Raw genomic sequence first — 19,628 nt, forward strand, 5'->3', positions numbered from 1 at the left:
GAGATCAGGGGTTGGTGCAATCCTGTACTCTACAGCAATTGTCTAGAAAAGAGGTGACACTGAACCCCAGGGGTTGCCATGAGAAGTCACAGCAGCGTGCCCTGAGATGACAGACAGCTGTGGTGTAAGCAAACCTCTCTGCAGGACTGTCTACCTCCAACTTAACATTGAGCTTCTGTTTCAAGTCAGATTTTCCCCTGATGTGCCTCATCCTGCCCAGAGACAAAAATAGAGAAAGTGAGAAAACAGACCTTTATTACCAACTGCAATCCCCACTGCCCGGCAACCAGCTCTACACTCCATGTTAACCTTGCATAAAGAGAAAATAATGAAACCCAACAACCCGCACTACCCACAAAATAAAATATAGACAACGTAAGCCTAATTTATGCAGCTCAGGCAGCAATCACCATGTGTCTGCAAGCTGAGCGGAGCAGAGCTGCAGTCCTTGTCCTACAGACACTTTCTAACCTCTGCTCCTGCTCTGACTGATCACACTCCAGCGGTGCTGATGCACAACATGAGCTGTGCCACCAGGTAAGCTGGGGCTGCGAGGCCAGGTCTCCTGTCTGTCCTGCTGAATAAGATCATCCCCTTCTAGGGCTCCTTGGTTCTTACCTATTCAGAGTTGACTCTCATTTTGTTTTTCCTGCTGGAAAAGAAAACAAAAGGTAGTGGATATCATGATGACTATAAAGCTGTAGCTATGTAAGAGTTAATTTAATTTGCCAGCCAGCTGCCATGTGGAGGGGAACACAAGGACTGCACCCTGCTGCTGGCATTGCCTACCATAATTACCCTTAACCAAATCGTGGCTACACCCTGTTCCATACGACACATTGGATTTCCATCAGATACAAACATCTCAGATGCAGCGCCTGTTTCCATCCCTGTTGATGTCTACAGCATGACTTTTAAGGGTCCGAAGTACAAACAGAACTGCTTATGTGACCCTGGTATTTAACAAATGATTTGGATGAGCCAAGGTAAATAAGCACCCCGGAAAGCCAAGGAACTGTTCTGACTGAAGGAGCACATTATGCCCTCACATTATTTTATGAGGAGCACATTAGCCCTGAAGGAAAAGTGTGAGGTGACAAATCTCCAGTCGCTATAAAAAGGCCTGGTCTCTAGAAGGAGACAAATGAATATCACCCTGTCCACCAGAGATACTCACCCATTCTTCCCCTATCCATGAAATTCACTGAGAGAGGGCACAAGGGTTTTTAACCCTCTCCCATCCTTTTTTTCCTACTCGTCTCTACCCTGCAACAGCCTAGGGGACCATCCCCATTCCCAATCCAGCACTGACAGTGGGGAAGCCAGCACACAAATGTCCTGCCCGTGGCTGCAGCAGGCCCCGTGCTCGGTGTGTCCCTCGGGCAGAGCAGCACCCTGCTGCCGCACAGTCACTGCCGTGTTGGAGCCCACGAGTCTGGGCTGTGAGGAGCACGTTCAACCTCTGGCATATAACCTGCAACACGATCTCCTTCACTTCCACGTGGGGCATCCCTTTCCTCCTGTGCTGCCTAGCATGGGCACGAGCTTCATCCACCTGCTGTGGGCTGTTCGTTGGTCAAGTGCACTCCTCTGACATGAAATGTATACGTGGTTTCTGGGATGTTAGGAGGACATCACAACCCAACCTGCCCAGGGTAGGACAGGATTCACGGGAAGGAAGCCTTCTGAGCTGCTGAAACAGCAGGCTGCAGTCTAGTCAAGCCTTAACCTCTCCCCTCATCCCCAAAAGAGGCAGTAACAATCCAGTTAGGAATTTGGAAGCCAGCGAGTATCTTCCCACAAACAGGCCAACTTTTTGGCAGACGGGGGCAGGAGGGCCAGGAAGGCACACAAACACATGCTCTCATAAGGCCATAAAGAGCTTCTGTTTCCCGACACTGCAACAGAAGGAAGGCGGAGGGAGAGAGAAAAGCAGCAGTCTCAGGCCACGTGGCAGGTCAAACCACCGCCCAGTTTGTTGGCATCCTCTAAAGTTTAAATATGCTTTGAGCCAGCAGTGAATCATCCCTGGCAGGTAAGAATGATGTTAATTTATGACATGCCAAGTGCAAGCAGATCTTTTGGTGTCCGTCCAATGGTTTTAGTCTTATTAACACACAGCGATGGCTCAGGTTGCAGCTGTGCACATTAAACTCTGGCAAGTGGCATTTTAAACAATGACAAACTTCAGAACAATCACTCCACACATGGAGCCAGGCCAGGCAAAATTGAAGGGTGGCAGAATAAAGGTCAGGAGGCTAACCTGTTTGTCTGGGAGAGGAACAGGTGGCCTGCTTGGGTTGCTGCAGGGTCTTTAAACTGTCTGAAGGACACAGTCATGGATCATTTTAACCCATTAAGCTGCTTAAGCCTTCCCTTACACTGATTTGAACTTCAAGAGAGTATTAAATCTTAAAGAGCTTAGTAACACATAAGAAAGCTCTCCCCATGCTTATGTGCTCACAGCGCGCGAGCTGTGCTGTGGAAGTGCACATCCTTCCTTGGAAAGCTGGCAGACCTGAATGCAAGACCCCTCTGGCAGCAACACCAGATCCACACAGAGCAAAAACAGCAAGCTTTAAATCATCGCATTGCACCAGAACAGCAAGTCCCAGCGGGCAACACACAACATGGGTGTGTTTAACGAAGGGGAACACATCACCATCACCCCAGTGGTGCTCAACAGGCACAGGGCTGCTGTTCTCTTCAGAGCCAGAGAAGGAAGACAGGTCACAGAAGAAAACATCCCCTAATCAGCTCCTCCCTTACCAGCCTCACAAGGGACAGAAATAACAGTGATTGCTGAGACCCTGTGGCAGCCTCCAATTATGTCTAGGGAACTCAAACCACATCCAAGCAGGAGGGCTGCACATGGGAACACCTTCTGAGCGCTGCTTCTTACCTTGATATTTGGGCATAGTCAGTCCAAAGCACCACTGCCAGTCACGTCTTCGTGGTGGGCGAGACTTGAGACACTCTCACTGCAGTAACGTTAAATATTCCAAGCCATGTTTAAAAGCTGCATTTCCCAATTAGAGCTGTTAGTTCAAAATAATTTTTCAAATTGTCAAAAGACAGATGTTTCAGAGCAAAACAGTTAAATAAGAACTGACATGTAATAATGTTTTCCAATGCAGTGTTTCCAAATCAATTGTTTTCAGAATTTCTTATAGTCAGAAAGAAAACTTATCCTTGCAAGTCGGATTTTTATTTTCCAAACAAGTTTTATTTTCCAAACAAGTACTTCCCAAAAGAAAGAATTTTAAACAATAAAAATGTTTGTGTTAGACGAATGCAAGAATTTATCTACACATGAGACATGACCCAGAACAGAGTAGGGTGTTCATAAAGAAATTATTGTCTCGGATTTAAACTCCAGGTGTGTGGATGTACTTTTTCAAAAATGAAATTAAAGGAATTAAACTCCTTCGTAACAAGGCACTTTTATGCTTGAGTAAGAGCATCCACGCATGAAATTAATCAAGAATACCTAAAGCCATAGCAAGGTCTCGGGCTACTGACTGTAAATGAAAAAGGTAAATTCATTGTTTCTTGCTGCTTCTTGCTACACCACCACACCTGATCCCCCTGGATAAATGTTCCTGAGAGTAAAGAACTAGTCCCAGCATGTCTATGAACACCTCACAGTAATACTTCAATAAGATGGAGCAGAATCAATATTTTTCTTCTTTGCAGCTCGGGGCCACAGGGCAGCGAGCTGGGCAGGGATGTCAGACAGCATGCCACCCGACACAGGGCAGGGAGGGGCACTGGCTCAGCACTGGCCTGGAAAGAAATTTCTAGCTAGCAGATACCAGCTCCTACACCATCTGAGCTTCCTTAAGGGAGAAGGAGGAGGAAAAAGAGAGATAATTAATGAGAGCTTTTCAATTCAAACCCTCTCCCAAGTATGTTTCTAGGAATCAGACATGAGATGTCTGGCTGCAGTTTAGATGGAGCTACCAGAGAAATCTGAGCCCCCAGGTTTCACAATGGAGGCTCTGGAGCCAGGATTAGATACAGCTAGATCTAAAGGCCTGATACACAGCATTGATTTAATATAAATGAATCCATTAACTTATGTTAAGTTAGATATCCTCTATTCATCTGCAGCCAGAAGAGAAGGCATAGTTGTGATCTAGATAGTTTTACAGAAATGTGATTACATGCTTCCGCCTGCTGAAGAACTAACTGGAGTCACCGTGCAGGTAACACACAGATACAGTATCTGTGAAAATGGGACCACAGCCAGGGTTTGAGTATTGACTACAAAATGGAGCATCATTCTTAAAAAGGCTTAGAAATAAAAGGAGGATTCATACAGGAAGAAAAACAGAAGCAGGTATTAAACTGCAAGAGTAACGAGCATATCAGCAGAAGTATAAAAGCAAGTTGTAGATCATCTTAACTCTTCAAGGATGGAAGATACAAACCAGCTCCCTTTTGTGGCAGTTACTATCTTTGTTTCTGTAAAAAACTGCCAACAGTAAGGTGTGAATATAAAGAATAATTAGTCCTGATAATTTTAGGCATGGGATTCTTTACTGCCTGGACAACTCATTGTTTTTCATCCTACTTTAAAAAGAACACTTACCTAGAATTCACATACGAGATGTTGCCAGCCCTCTTCCAAGCTAGGCTTTCTGAAGAAAGCATTTTTCTTTGTATTCCTTCTCTTCATGTATCATAAACATTGATTTGGCTTTTTACAAAATGAAATTAGAAAGGTAACAGAAGCGGTGCAGAAACAAAGGCAGCCAAATTCAAGTCCCCGTTCAAACTGTTTCAAAACTTCAGTGCCAGCAAAGTAATCACAGTTATCGGAAACTGACCCAAGAATATTCAGCTTAATTCTTCTAATTGCCTTAACAATAAAAATCAATGGTTAGAACTATAACATACAAAGGAAATGTATAAGGATGGATAGCAACAAGTGATCAATTTAAATAATAAAACTTGCCTCTAGAAAGAACTTGAGGTAACTTTTAAAAATTTTCCATAGATCTATGCTGCATCTTCAGACCATATCTCCAACTGACCAAGGATTATGCGTCCTGTTTCTTCATCTCCAACGAAATATTATCCTTCTGGTGGAGTTTACCTGAACCAAATGGAATTTAACATTTTTTTGCTTTCTTAATAACTTGATTTGGTGTCATGAAAGTACAGTAACTGAACATGTAGAGTAACAATCAACAAACAAACTCAGGACTGCATTTTACATCATCAGAAAGCTTTCTCAATTCATCCAAATGAAATCAAAAGAAGTCCAGTACGTAAATTCTTGAGGCTTACAGAAAATGACAGCAGAACACCTTCAAGGCACTAATCCCCATAGCATGCTTGTAGCCATATTTAGCAACAGAACAGCCAATGACTGACAACTTTTTTTGTCAGAAACAGCCAGTCAATATTTATATTCCTCATGAATGTACAGAAGAGGATCAGGGTACTTGGGAAATTAGCCCTTGATTACCATTTGGAAGACATCATAAAGACAAATCTCATCACCACCTCCAACAACAGAACTGCTTTCATTGTTGAGGCTCGGTATCTCTCACAAACACATCAAGGTCTTCTTCCTGTGAGTAGGAGATGTCTGAAGGGCATAATGGGTGCTCAAAAAGCATGCTATGAGGGTTTTAACATTTAAAATGTCAAAAGATAAAGAAAGCATTTGGTCAGCTCTCCCTCTTTCTTGCTGAAGTAGTAGGCAGAAATCTGATGGTTATAAATGGTCACGCCCAGGCCCCTGAGCCAGCACTAGGGAATACCAGTGGTATTCTTCAGTGCAGAAGAAAGAGGGCTCTACTGTAATGTTAAGCAAACACTGAAGTTGAGAGACACGGATGCAGTGGTTCATTTCGGTTCTCAAGTTCCCAAAATGTCACCACATAGCACAGCCCGAAATCTTGGCTTCAAAGTCACAAAATATCCAGTGCCTTTCCAACTGAGATCCTCAGCTCCTCTCATTTCCTGCATACAATAGCATTATTCAGCCACTGAAGTTTCCACTTAGCTTGCATTTATGCCAAGTACTTTTAATTGCAAAGGAAAAGGATGTTAAGCTCTCCCATTTGTTTCTTTCTAATTCATAAGGGACACAGCAGTGGTTGGTAAAAGTTATAGGTTAAGGGCTGTTCTCATCTCTCCTGGGGGACTTGCATCATCCTGCTGCTGACACAGACGTTACCTCCGTCACAAAGGTAGGAAAATTTGTCATTTGTAAAACACTCAAAAGGCTTATCACTGTAAACTTACTAGCAAACAAGCGAAGTCTGAATGGTATTTAAAGCCTTCAAGACATCTGTGGTAACTGATGTTCAGAGTCACCTTGATCAGCATAGGTCTCGTTTACAACTGGATATGCTAGCAGTCACCAGATATGTGTACAATAATTCGGAGAACGTCCTACTCAAAGAACACAGCAGAACAGAGTAGCGGCATTGACCAAAGCAAAATATGGCAGAGCTAGGAGTGAAGTAACTGGAGAAACAGATGCTTAATTTCTGCTTATTCTTGGCAATCTTGTTCCAATGATGTGTTAGACAAGGGGAAAAAACTGCTGAATGCTGCTCAGTAAATAATACATGAACCAGGTCTGCGTCTATGGACTGTTAGCGTGGCACGTAATGCAGCCCTATTGAAAGTTTTTTTCTTTTGATCAATCCATAAGAGGGCCTAAAGTAAAGGCCAGGTTGGATGGGGCCCTGAGCAACCCGCTCTAGTGGGTGGCATCCCTGCCCAGGGCAGGGGAGTAACGGCTACATGATCTTTAAGGTCCCTCCCAATGCAAGCCGTTCTGTGATTGTTTCCTAAAGCCAGATTTTCATATGGCTATTGGTTGCATTAGGCACTGTCTGGTGAACTACATTGCCTAGGACAAAAGGGTTTCGTGAACTGAAGTGGTGTTTGGGGCTTGGTAGTGTTCTGAAGTGTCCCCGCCCCACCTCTTCCACCTTGGGAAGGAGGACTTATTAGCTAATTACTAAGCAAATGAACTGAAAGGTAAATTAAAGATTATATCCTAACACAGCTTAATAGCCCCAGGAACAATAGTTCAGTTAACTTTAATGGACTATAATTCTATCCAAAAATATAGTTTATTAACAAGCACATACAATAAATTGCACCACTAACTTTAAATAAAATAGCTAGCAAGCTCACCTTCACACTAAGTGACATTTGGTTAATACAGAGCAAAAAAGCAATACACATATGCTTTCAGCAGACAAAATGAACTCAGATGCAATCCAAGTTCAAGTTGTGATCCAAAGATGGGTACATACAGCAAAAACAACGAAGACTTCACAAGAACCTTGCCATTTCTTTCTAACAGACCTTTGGTCTCTTACAAAATAGGTCTGTAATACAAAAAGTAAGAAAAACTCTGGATTCAGTTTACTCATCCTCTTCCATCACAAGTTAACTGTAACATTTTGTAACAACATGAGGAGTAGTAAGAGGGAGGTAAGAGGCAAAGAGAATCACATCTTGTAATTGCATAAGTTCAGCTGCAGATAGAAAGGTTGCCTAACAGTAGGCACAGAGATCAATGACATCGTCCCCATTTTTGCAAGAAATACAAAGATGGTAAAACACATTCTTCTCTCTCATCAGTTAGAACTTGATCCAACCTCAACTGACATCAAGGCAAAAATTCTTCTATTATCAGTGGTACTGATGAGGCCACAGAGGCCTTCAAAAAATAAGTCACCCTCTCTAGTGAAAGGTTTGTCACTCTCCAGTCTTCAGCTTGGCTGTGATGTCAGTAAAACCTGACACGCTGTTACCACACGGGCATTAAGTCTCATCCTCCCTTCATGCCAGAAAAAGGGATTCAGCAGAATTCGATATATAAGACTTGAAGCCAACTTGGCAATAAGCAGCTCCACTCTGTTCAATGCCAGATCTTACCCTCACCACAACGAAGTAAATAGACAGTTTGTAATGAACTTCAGTAAGAACCCAAGAGAAGCACCAGGACAAACCCGGAAAATATTCATTTCTTGATATTAGAGCTTGTTCTTTGCTTGGGACAGGACATCTGTATTTCTGATTCTCTATAGGGGGTAGTAGCAAGAAGGTTCCCAAGAATAATGCTCCAGACGTAATGGTGTCCAGTGTAGAACTGCTCAAGTAGTATTTTTAAACAAAGCCAGAGATTCCCATTTCCTTTGTGGCAGAACTAGAAGTAATCTCTATAAGCATAACCCAGTAGGGTCTCAGTTTTATTAACATGGTGTCTCTTATGACAACATAAATTATGCATATGCTTCTTAATTACATTTACTCAGAGAAATTTTACAGCAGCAGCAATGAGTTACCAATTTATCTCCTGTTTCCTTCCCTCTCCTGCACTTCTCTTTATGTCTACAAAAATCAGAAACTTCTCCTGCTCTCACCTTAAGCAAAGAGTTAAAATTTATTTTTAATCTATTTTGATGACAAAAAAAAAAACACACCCTATTTAAATACTGCTAGAACCCGAATTTTTGCAGCTCGAGGAGAAATTAATCTCGACATGAACTGGTCTGACCAATGAGAATAATCAAAAACTACTTAGAAATAAATGCTTTAAAGAGAAGCCATGAAGTATTTGACCTCGTTTTGAAAAATTAGTGGTGCAGTTCAATCAGCAGCAAGCTCCCTCTCCTCTCTGCAACCTGCAGAGCTGGCTCTCATATTAACTAGTTATGAAGTACTCTTACAGTGGAACAAGTTTAGAAAAATTTGGACAAGTGAGAACGGAGTTACTTTAATCTAGGACAGTATCACCCAAAGATGCAGATGAATACAAACACTGTTTGTATTAAAAAAAGGAACATGAAATTCAGCTGCATTTTCAGTATCTATTGGCTTTCCTCTTCCTTGTTTTATAAAAATAGGGTATGACATTTCAGCTTCAACTGCATGTTTAAGTCATTTATTCATTGAACATGCCATTCTTGAAATATCATCTATTAAAATGTTAGTTAAGATTCATCCTGCTTATAGAACAGACTCAAATTTCTTCTGATGAACTACGCTTACAGACAATAATGAACTGATATGAACTCAAAAATTATCATGGAGGGGGGAAAAAAAAAGCAAAAAGCAAGCTCCATTCTTACCACCTGACTCCTAATAAAACCAACACCAATGCCTTTTAGCCAATGAGAAGATTTATCTCCCAATTTCATTTACATAGTGAATTCAGACTAACTTTGCTTTGAAGTGTACAAGTTGCTATTTTAAGAGAACAAAAACTTCTAACAAAGCATCTCCTTCAAAGGATACAGAGGAATAAAAATAATACTTAAAATTCCTCGTTGAAGTATTATATCAAAAAGTAGCATTTCTAACACTACCATAGTTCTCTTACCATCCATTAAACACACTGGGTTCTGGACTACACTTGCACATTTCTGATACAGGTAGATACTGTACATGTACTGTAATGTACATCTCAATTGTGCAGTTCCGAAGAAAGACAGCTGAAGATTCATTTTGCTGCAGTGGTAAACCCCACTGGGTGGGAAGGCCTGTTGGGGATACCAACATTGAAACAAATTAGTTAAATGACAGTAAGAAATCCAATAGTGAAGTGTCTGTTTGGACATGGCTCTTTCCCCTACTGCAAAGCAGATTTATTAAATGGGATTTATTTTGCAAAGTTTCACAACTCTTAAAGAGTAGATGATACTCACATTCCTGAAGGATTAAGTTCGACATTTCTTAATGCTAATTCAAGTCTCTAAAATCGACCCAATAAAACCAGCTAAGATTTTACAAGTAACATGCACAAACCTAAGAATTCTACCCTCAAAAGCTGCCTTTCTGGTAGTCTTTTAAGCTCTTACGATACTCCATTTATTGAAGAGATGCCAGGAAGCCTGCAGCAGGAACAAATGCTTCTTTGGCAATAGGAAAACATTCTAATGCCTCCTCCCTTCAAAGTATGCACACCTCACCACAACATATGCTAATATACTACCAAGTCTCTTTATCTTGCCTTTTTTATAACACACTGTTTCATTCATATTTATTTCAGCATAGAACTAACCACTGCAGCGCAGAATGCTGTGCTAAATCCACAAATAATTTACACCTTAAAAAATTAAAACAAAATGAGCATATTAAAAATTTACATGTTCCAAAACAAGTCAAAAGAGGATAATTCTATATTAACTGTTTCAATGTAAATTTTAAATTTCAATTCATGCAGACATTTGGGGCCTGTTTTCCATCCTTTGTCCTTTAAAATTAACATGATCTAAAAAAATAATTTCCCAAATATGATATTGATTAGAAATTTGTGCTAAATTTGACATTAGTACCCTAGAAAAAATGTTACAGCCCTTCTACGAGGGTATCTGTGTAGCATGCGTGCCCACACATGGGCAAACACATACTTCCCCCCCCCTTCCTCCAGCCTTCTGAGGTTAACACTTCACAAAAGCTCTCACAAATCAGTAAAATGCTGATTCTAGAAAAATGAAGCCCAACTCCTTGTGGGTCTACAGGCTGCAAGTGTGAAAACAATAAATATGAATAAATATTTACACTATGTTTTCAAGACAACTTCAAGTCTTTCTCCTGAAGAACTCAGAAGCAAAAGGGAAAGGGTTTTTAAAAATAAAACGTAAGTGATTCAAAGATGATTAAAATGTACCCCCAAACATGCTGGAGCAAGGTCACTTAGTGTAGATGACAGTACCAGCCTTTGTTACTGAAACAGGATCTGCAGTCTCCAGACATATCCTAGTTACTACAGTGGAAACAGTGTGGCTTTTAATAACACCAGAAGGGAAGATCTGCTTTTAACACATAGCTTGGTATACAACTGGGATAACTCTGTTTAGGAAAATATTGAGATGAGAAGTTAAAATTCTGTGGAAAAAAATCAATCAAAAAATCAAAGGTTTTTACAGCTTGGACCTATGCACCAAAATCCAGTTGTAGGGTGAAGATGATGGGAGCAGTAAATGAAAACTTACATTTTTTTTTTATTAAATGTCAGTACAACACTGTTAGAGGAATGAAACCTGCTTCAAAATACACAATGGATCCACCTGAAGGCAGCCACATTTGAGAAACACTGGAAATCTGGAGTCAGAACTTGTGAATTTGTTTGGTTTGTATGCTGTCTTAGAGGAGAGAGAAGTTAATACTTTTAAAAGCTTGGTATTTACACTTCCGAAAAGTTTCTGCACTTCATCCAAATTTGATAGGGCAGGATTTAAGTGCCTCTTAGTGTTCCCGACTGGGCACTTCTGCTGCTTTGGCACACGCGCAGTATTCCAGTACCAACGGGATACGACGTCTAATGCAGCTTTAAACTGGCAGCACTCCTGGGTAGTTTTAAGTGTTTATCAACTCAGTAGGTCAAATGTCTGCAGACACTGGGTGGAGCAGCAGTATGCCACAAAACTAACAGTTGTCCTCCTAGAAAAAAAAAAAAAAAGGGGGGGGTGGGGGGGGGGGGGAACAGTTGTCAGTAAAGATTAAAGCTCCTGGCCCCATTCCCAAGCAGACAATATGCTGGTTTGTAAAACACAGGATTAGCCCATCTCACCCCGTTGAAAAAAGACTCATTTGATATATATGAGTGCCTGATAGAAAGGCAGAGAAGCACAGGAGGAGTTCTCAAAAAAACCTTCCTGGTTTCTTATGTGCTCAGTTTAAAGAAACAGCATGTGGTTTTTCTCTCTGTGCAGGGTGTGGCTGGGTGTTATAGCCAGTAGGTTTAACAGCTAAGAGGAAAATAGCTGGGTAATTCTTTGATTCAGTTTGGCTCATGTGTTTTTAAATTACTGCTTGCAGGCATGAACTAACTGAAGTCCAGTGTCGTCCGATTCAGCTGAGTGAACAAACCGGGCCCAGACCTTCACAAAGGACGACAAACAGGCAGCACGGTCACATTAATTCCAGCCTCACCAGGACCCTCCTCCTACCTCCATCCTGACCAGGACCTAAATATCCACTTGTCAAATATTAAAAACTGATTTTTGCTAACCCAGAACTCACACTTCACCCAGTGCTAATGTCATCAGTGCTTTTTCAGATAAAGAAATCCAGTTCAACACTTAACTACCCCTTCCTGTGAGAGGATACAGGATGCAACACAGAAACCCAGACAAGATACTGGCATGGATGTGGCATGTGCTAATCAGTGCTGCTCAAACATTCAAGATCCTTACCCTGTGTGTTTTCATGGTCACTGTAAGCTGTTCAGAACAGAAACCCTGCCCTTCACATCTTTCTAAACCAGCTCTCACACCTCTACACTTCCACATAATCTTACCATGTCAAGTACAAGCTACAGAGATAAGGATGACAGGCTACCCCACTTAGATCTCATTTTCTGTGGATTTGCATCAAATGCCAGCTACTCAAGACTGTACTCATTATTGCCTTTTGTAGAGCACAGTACATTCTTCTCTAAGGGAGGGAATGACAACTGACATAAGGTAATTAAAATATCATTTTTAACAAGTGAAAACCATGAAGAAATATTTATTTGCAGTTAATATATTTTTGAATGTTACTGTTCTTCAAAAATAACCTTGTATGTTCTTGTTGAGTCATGATTTTAGTAACTCCTAGACACATTAATAGACACTTATTTATCATTTCATAACTCTAATTGCATAAAGTTGCTCATTGTCGAACTTAATTAGGAAGTAGACTTCTCTCCCACTGTTGGATTATTTCAGATAATAAAAGGATTCAGTGAGCAGTATGCAGATTACCATCACTTTCTTATGAAGTTACACCATTCTAATGGAGCTCAATGGCTGAAATTCCTTTATGGCATGATCATAATAGCTTACGTCACTCTGAATATAAAGATTGTCAACTGTCACATGAAATATATTTGAGTGAACATGAAACCCACTGAATTTCAATATCCAACTGAATTGTAACAGAAAGACAAGTTGAAGTATGCAGTCTCTACAATCAGATGATCTGAGAAAGATGGCTTTTGCAAAGTAACATTTATGCAGCCTTCTAGCTGCTGCCCAGATTTAGCATAAATTTGTTCTTATTTCAGAAATCTGAAATGCTTACAAATCAGATATCAACTATGCCACAAACCCACAGCAAAATAATCTGTGATATAGCTGTGGAAAATAGACATTATCAACCTTAGAGAGCAATTACATATTTAACATGTTCTAATTGAACAGCAGTTCCTTATTTTTATGGAAGATAACTAGCAAATCAATGGATTGCAGCAGGGCAAGAACTAAGTGGCATTCCTAGGCATTATATATACCAGCAAATAATTTTCAGAAACATGCTTTGGTAGAGCATTTCTTTTTTTCCTCTCCAACTTTAAGCAGATGCTTTTTAAGTAATGGTTTGACCTGAATTCTCTAAAAAGAACCTCAACACCTTATTTGCTTGTTTAATCCCTCAAAACTTTTCTTTATAGCAAGTTCGGTTTCAAACAGTATTGTAATTTTGTCTGAGTTATACAAGCTATGAATACAAGCAAAGTCTGCTTGATATAGACTTGCAAGATCCTGCTTCACAGAGAGTGAAACAATTGCATATTTCCTTCCAGTGATCCCATATTTGCAGTGCTAAGTTGGTGTCTTGGGAGACAAGGAGGTGATGTTGCTGTTTGGCATCTTTGCACTCAGGATCAAGGAGGTGGTTAAGATAACAAGCTTATCTTGGTATCTCTAGCATCTGGCATTCACCACTTTCTATATAGAATATGACAATTCTCCTCTCCCAAGTCCTTCCAAAAAGGATAGGGGGCACAGCTATGTCAGTGGGACAGAGGCAAAAAAAATTAAGCAAGACATAGAAGTGACAAAAATTCTAGTGCCACTATGTACAGGTATATACACATAGCAAATTTGAGCTCAATATTGATAAATTCATGTCTAAACTCAAGAGTACTTTAAGCCAGATTAGCAAACATCTCTGAAAGTTCTGAGGTTTGTGAAAATGCTTTTACACTGCAGAATGTGGATTCACTGATATTATGGTTCATAGCAGCCCACAGGACCAGCTGCTCAGACTAATAGGGGATAGGGAAAGAATCACTGCAAAATGATCAGTTTTAGTTTTTTTTTTTTTTTTTCCTTTAAGGTATTTTAAATTTTCATCTACATAAGGGCAATACTCTGATAATCACATTCCAATTTTGAGTCCCTCCTAGGACTGTACTTCCAGGAAGCCAGCAAGTCTGCATAGCCTTGCCTACTTGACTTGCGAATGCTGCAGACAACTGCTGCAGCGATAAATAACTGAAATATTTTTAACATATGTTTCATAGCGAGCCATCTTTTTACAATGCAGAATGTTTCCACTGCATCTCACAAATTAATTCACGTGGAAAAGAAAAAGTATTTTACTGCAGAACATTTTCATTAAGATCTGGCTTTAGAGCTTTTTTCTGCTTTTAATCCTGGAACACTTATGTGGTGATGGCATCCCCCTGAAGCCTGGGTTGAGAGAATCAGAGGAAGCATTGGTGTTAGGCAGTTTTTCTTTCCAAAGGCACAGAAGTACTATGCGTGTACTGCAACACCACAAATCAGTCAATCCCATCATGTCAAAGCCTTTCACTATCTAGCAGCAATCTGAAGCAGGAAAATGTGATAAGCCTTGTGAAGCAGTTTACCAGCGATATGCTGGTTGCCTTGTAAATAACAGATTTGTCTACCTTTATGTGCATTCTTTGGACAGAGGCTTTACATCTAATAGGCTAGTGCACTAAAAAGCAGTCCTTAAGAATATGTTTGTTCCATAGGTGTTTTTCTTCCTAAATGAAACCCCAGTGTAATTTCTTGTATAATTACCCTTGATGCAATCCTGCCATTGGAGTTTCCCTCAAGGGAAAGAGCTTTGGGTAGACAATGGTAAACATAGGCTGGCTGCAGCGGTGGCAATGTCCCAAGGGACAGTGCAGTAATTCCAGAAGGCTTTTGGGTAGTGAGATTGGAGTCAGAAAGTTCAAATCTAGGGAATAAAAACAAAAAAGACTATCATACATTTGTTTTGTTACAAGAAGTCCAACACAAGAAGTATGATCAAATTCAGAAAATCAGCTCTCTCACTAGCTTTCTTAAGACTTGGTCAAAAGAACAGCAAGGCAAAGCAAATGACAGCACTTAAGGCAATGCATATGGTGCTTCCCAAGTACAAATTCAACAAGTTCAATGTGTATATTAAACATCTGTGGGCATAAGACTAACTTGGCCCAAATATCCAGGTGAAAATACCATAGCCTAGCATAATCCTCACAGGAAAAAATAAAGAGACCACTCAAAAAAAATATATTCATAATCTCTGAAGTGTGCCCCCATATTTAAAAGATGCCTTTATTTTTTTTATTTTTTTTAAACAAACAGGATACCAGGATACAAGGGTCATTTCGTAGGAAAGAACAATCATGTTCTCAGGCTTAGTCCAAGTCATGCAGCGTTTTATAAATTAGAAACAACATGTTCATCTCCATCTAGAAAGTGAGAGACAGCCAAGAGAGGTGAATGAATTTAGGTGCTGAGTAATCAGGACAAGATGCAGTGCCTGATAAATCAGTTTTGCAATATCACACTAGCTTCAGCTTTCAAACACTGTAAGGTTTAACCCCATACACAATGTTCCACAACACCATCAATTGAGGTGACAGCATGACAAATAGTACATCTGCGTCAGAAAGAAAAGGTCATATTCCATAGCCAAGCAAAAACTGAGGAAAAGTAGCCTGGTCACTGCTGTTGCACTTACCTAGCAGCCGCCGAGTATTTAGCTGCACCCTTGAAATTGCAAATTTAAGTAACCAGTGATAGATCAAATCTGCTCCTTTAATTGCGTGCCACCTGCTTCCCCAAGACACCATTACCATTTTCCTGTCTGAACTATGCTTTGCCCCCACCTCAGTGAAATGTGGGTGTCTCCAGTGGTAATGCACATAACCTTCAATAAGGTTAACTCAGAAGTATGCATGTAAAAATACACACACACACTAAAACACTATACTGTAGCAAACTGGAAGTAGGCAAGAGTTAAAAGTTCCACCATGCTTTTCAGGTTCTGCACCTTGGCTGCAACCAGACAATCCTCATAACCTTGTATAAGTTATCTACAAACCCCTTCTTAAATTGACTTTGCAATCCTATTTTGCTATTCCAAACCAAACTTCATCAGTGTCTTGAAGAGCACTCACAAAGCCAGACTCCAGAAACTGAAAGTCACAACTGGGTGAGTGAAGTAGTTACAAGACAAAGAACCTTTCTTTCTTTGTACCTTATATTCTCAAATTCCTTTTCAAAGACTAGAACTTTGAAAATCAAAATGAAAGAGCACCTATCATTGTGTAGTTGTCAGGTAACTGATATGCTGATACTAAACAGCTCAAAACCTCTCAACCTCCCTTCTAAAAGCACAAATATAAAAAAACAAACAAACAAACAAACAAAAAAAAACAACAACCTTGTACTGAAGATCAGGTAATACTTTCCACACAAAACAGAGCCACTTCCTATGATCACAGACTTGTATGTTTATCACACCCCTTAACATGAAGCTTTTTCCTTTCCATATACAAGCAGCAAATATGCTTTTCCTGGCAAAGCAGTAGCTCAGCGCTTAAGACTTCCTCCTGTGGCCACGAGGTAAGTGACCCCTTACCATAACCCTTCAGTATATCCACTCTAACTCTCCACGCTTCTGCCTTCTACTGTCACCTGTAAATCTGACATATTGCCAAGATGCCACTAACAGAGGAGATGCCTAATACATCCAAATCTGACAAAACCTGAATCCACAGATATTACCAGATATTGCTAACTCATGTGACTGCATGATGTGGAACCAGATAAGCCAAGGGCCAGTTTACAGCAGAGTCTGAAGTGGGACAGAACTAAAACAGCTCAGCTGTCACACTGTACTGAAATGGCCAACGGCTGCTAGCATTTCTCTTGCCTTATGCTGAACGAGCCTGCCAGTTGAGGAGTGTGCTGCCTGGCAAGAAGTTGCATTGTTGGCTGATGCATCTAATCTTGCCTCAGGAACTGTATTTCTCATCTCCTATTTCCATTAGGATTTTCTCCTGCAAAAAGCGTCCTTCTTTATACAGTTCTCAAGAAAGCACTTGTAAAGCACTGCTTTACTTTAGAAATAGTCTTGGGATTTCTGTTTTTGATATTCAATATTTTTGTTGTAATACAGCATTTCAAAAATAATTTGATTAAATAAATCATTTAAAACATTAATCTCTGTCCATCTCTTTAAAGAGCTATTTGAAACGTTCCTATCATTGCCAGAAAAGCACTTCCACTTTCTTTGTGATCATAGAATCACAGAATGGTTTAGGTTGGAAGGGACTTCAACAGTCATGTAGTTCAAAGCCCCTGTCTGTGAGCAGGAGTATCTTCACTAGACCAGGTTGCTCAAAGCTCATCCAACCTGGCCTTGAACATTTCTAGCCATGAGGCATATGAATAAAGAAGAAACCCATACCTTTCAAATACACATAGTAGGTGTTATAGAGGGTCCTCATGGCCAGTTCTTGCAAAGGCAACACATGATCTGTTTCTGTCCCTATAGATTTCACCTCTGCTGGCAGGAACACAGTTAACTGTCCCGATGAAAAGGAGAGCAGTTTCACCTCCGAAACTTGAATTGGAGAACCACACCTAGAAGAACACAAGGACATTAAAAAGCCATTATGAAAAAATAAGGAAGTTAACTTCATGGGGGAAACCCACATGACCAACCCATAACACACTGGACACCGTTCTTCAGTGCAGCACCCTTCGATGGCGTATTGCGAAGTGCAATACATACAGACACATCATCTACAGGTCACCCCCTTCAGTGTCATGCTAGTCACTAGACATTTGGAGGTCTTACCAATTAACATTCAAAAGCTAGAGAAATGAGAACACAATCCCAAGGAGGTGAGCCAAGCGCACTACCAAAAGCAGTCACATAACCTCATTTAGCATCTGAATGACATTTATTAGTAAGCATTTTACATAAGGGAGCAGTTTCATACATAACAGTTGGTTTCCTATATCTTGGATCAATCAGTGGTGAATGATAATGAGTCTCCGAACTATAATATGAGGCAAGCTACAGCCACAACCAAGTCTGATTCAAGTGCCACTGGGTGGTTCTGTACTATCCACAGAATTCCCTTGGAGATGACAAAAAAAAAACAAACAACACAACAGCCTAAGCTAGAGTGTGAAGGTCCCCTATGAAGTATTAACCTTATCCTTCCCAAATTATAGTAAGACAAAGGAAGGTTATTTGGATTCAAGTAAAGAAACTTAGCCTGTATTAAAAATAGTAATTCTTCACATGATCCCTGTTGCAAGTTATCATACCAAAGAGACATGCATAGGAAAACTCTACTAAGGCTGTGGAAGTCAGAGGAATTGAAATTATGACAGCCTAAATTTGGAGCCAAGAGGAACTTGTTAGGGCCGGTCCTAACAAATGGAACAAACACGAGTTTGTGAGCCTTCCCAGATATTGGACCTAAAACTGAGGTAACCATGTTCAACCTTATCAGATGCAAAAGCAATCTGATGGAACTTCTCTGATAACAATCACATCTCCTTTGATTAAACACCTTTGAGAAACGAGCAAAGAGCAGCATCAAACAGCAAGTAAATAAGCCTCTTGTTAAATGTTTAGTACTTCCCCACAAACCATGAACAGGTAAGATATAATCTAGAAATCAAAGATCCAATATCACAATAATTCATTCCCCAGCAATCCATACCCAATCAACTACCTACCACAACTGATAAACCTCCAATACTGTATTTTCAAGCTTATCAACCCCTCACCAACCTAGATAAAAGACAAACCCTTAAGCCCACTACAGTTTCTACAGCTCAGAACTGGGCTTCTTGATTTACTCTGCATAAAGGGAGTCCACTGTGCCTTCCCATTACACTAAAATATAAGCCAACAAGTAGAACAGACCATCAAGAGGAATAATTTAAGAGACACATCTTTAAATCAGAATGTATTAGGGAAAGAATCAATACTTTGAAGTAATACTGGGTGCAAGAACAAAAAATTAAAAAAAAAACAAAACACAAAGTCCATTGAGGTTTAAAAGGTGAGAGAGAAGAGTGGCAAGATGGTCTATCCAGCTGGGATAAACGGAGCTGCCGAAGACCCTCGTTGAATAAATCACAGCAGGGAAGAAAGCTATGGCCACTTATTGGCTGCTTTCAACAAGAATGACAGACACCTAACAGCAAACTATGAAATCCAATCTGAAAAAAAAATAAGATCAAAATTTATTTTGAGTACTGAGATCATCACCTCTTACATAAAAGACTTTTTCAGTCAGTCTGACTGCAGGATTCCCAGACAGAGATTCATTACTTATACAATGCAATTTATATTCTATTTTCAGAAATCTCACTTTATTTTAGTAACAGCAACATGTCAGATTTAATTGTCCAGTGGATGAACAGACAGTTCTAAAGCCAAGAGCTTCAAATATTTTGCCTGACCTGTAAGAACTTGGATTGGCTACTAATGCTTTCTTGGAAGGAACACAGAAGTGCTCCAAATGGCCATCACTACATGATTTTAACAGCATCACACAGCACATCACCAAATAACTTTTTTTCTTACACATGGGTACTTTACTT

The 19,628-nt window shown here is 40.2% G+C and overlaps 1 protein-coding gene across 5 annotated transcripts in view; it reads right to left on the reverse strand.

Moving 5' to 3' along the window:
• Positions 1-7,084: 7,084 nt before the first annotated feature.
• Positions 7,085-19,628, reverse strand: part of LRRC28 (leucine rich repeat containing 28) — a 53,409-nt gene continuing 40,865 nt past the window's right edge. For all 5 annotated transcript variants that reach the window (XM_084531901.1, XM_084531900.1, XM_084531902.1 and 2 more), the window contains 3 exons: positions 17,467-17,642; positions 14,802-14,961; positions 7,085-11,427 (listed from right to left, as the gene is read on the reverse strand). In XM_084531901.1, coding sequence (XP_084388027.1) covers positions 11,355-11,427; positions 14,802-14,961; positions 17,467-17,642 — 409 coding nt within the window. In that variant the 3' untranslated portion in view covers positions 7,085-11,354. The remainder of the gene's footprint in view (positions 11,428-14,801; positions 14,962-17,466; positions 17,643-19,628) is intronic.

The sequence above is a fragment of the Aythya ferina genome (assembly GCF_964211825.1).
Source record: "Aythya ferina genome assembly, chromosome: 11".
In the NCBI taxonomy this organism is placed as follows: Eukaryota; Metazoa; Chordata; class Aves; order Anseriformes; family Anatidae; genus Aythya; species Aythya ferina.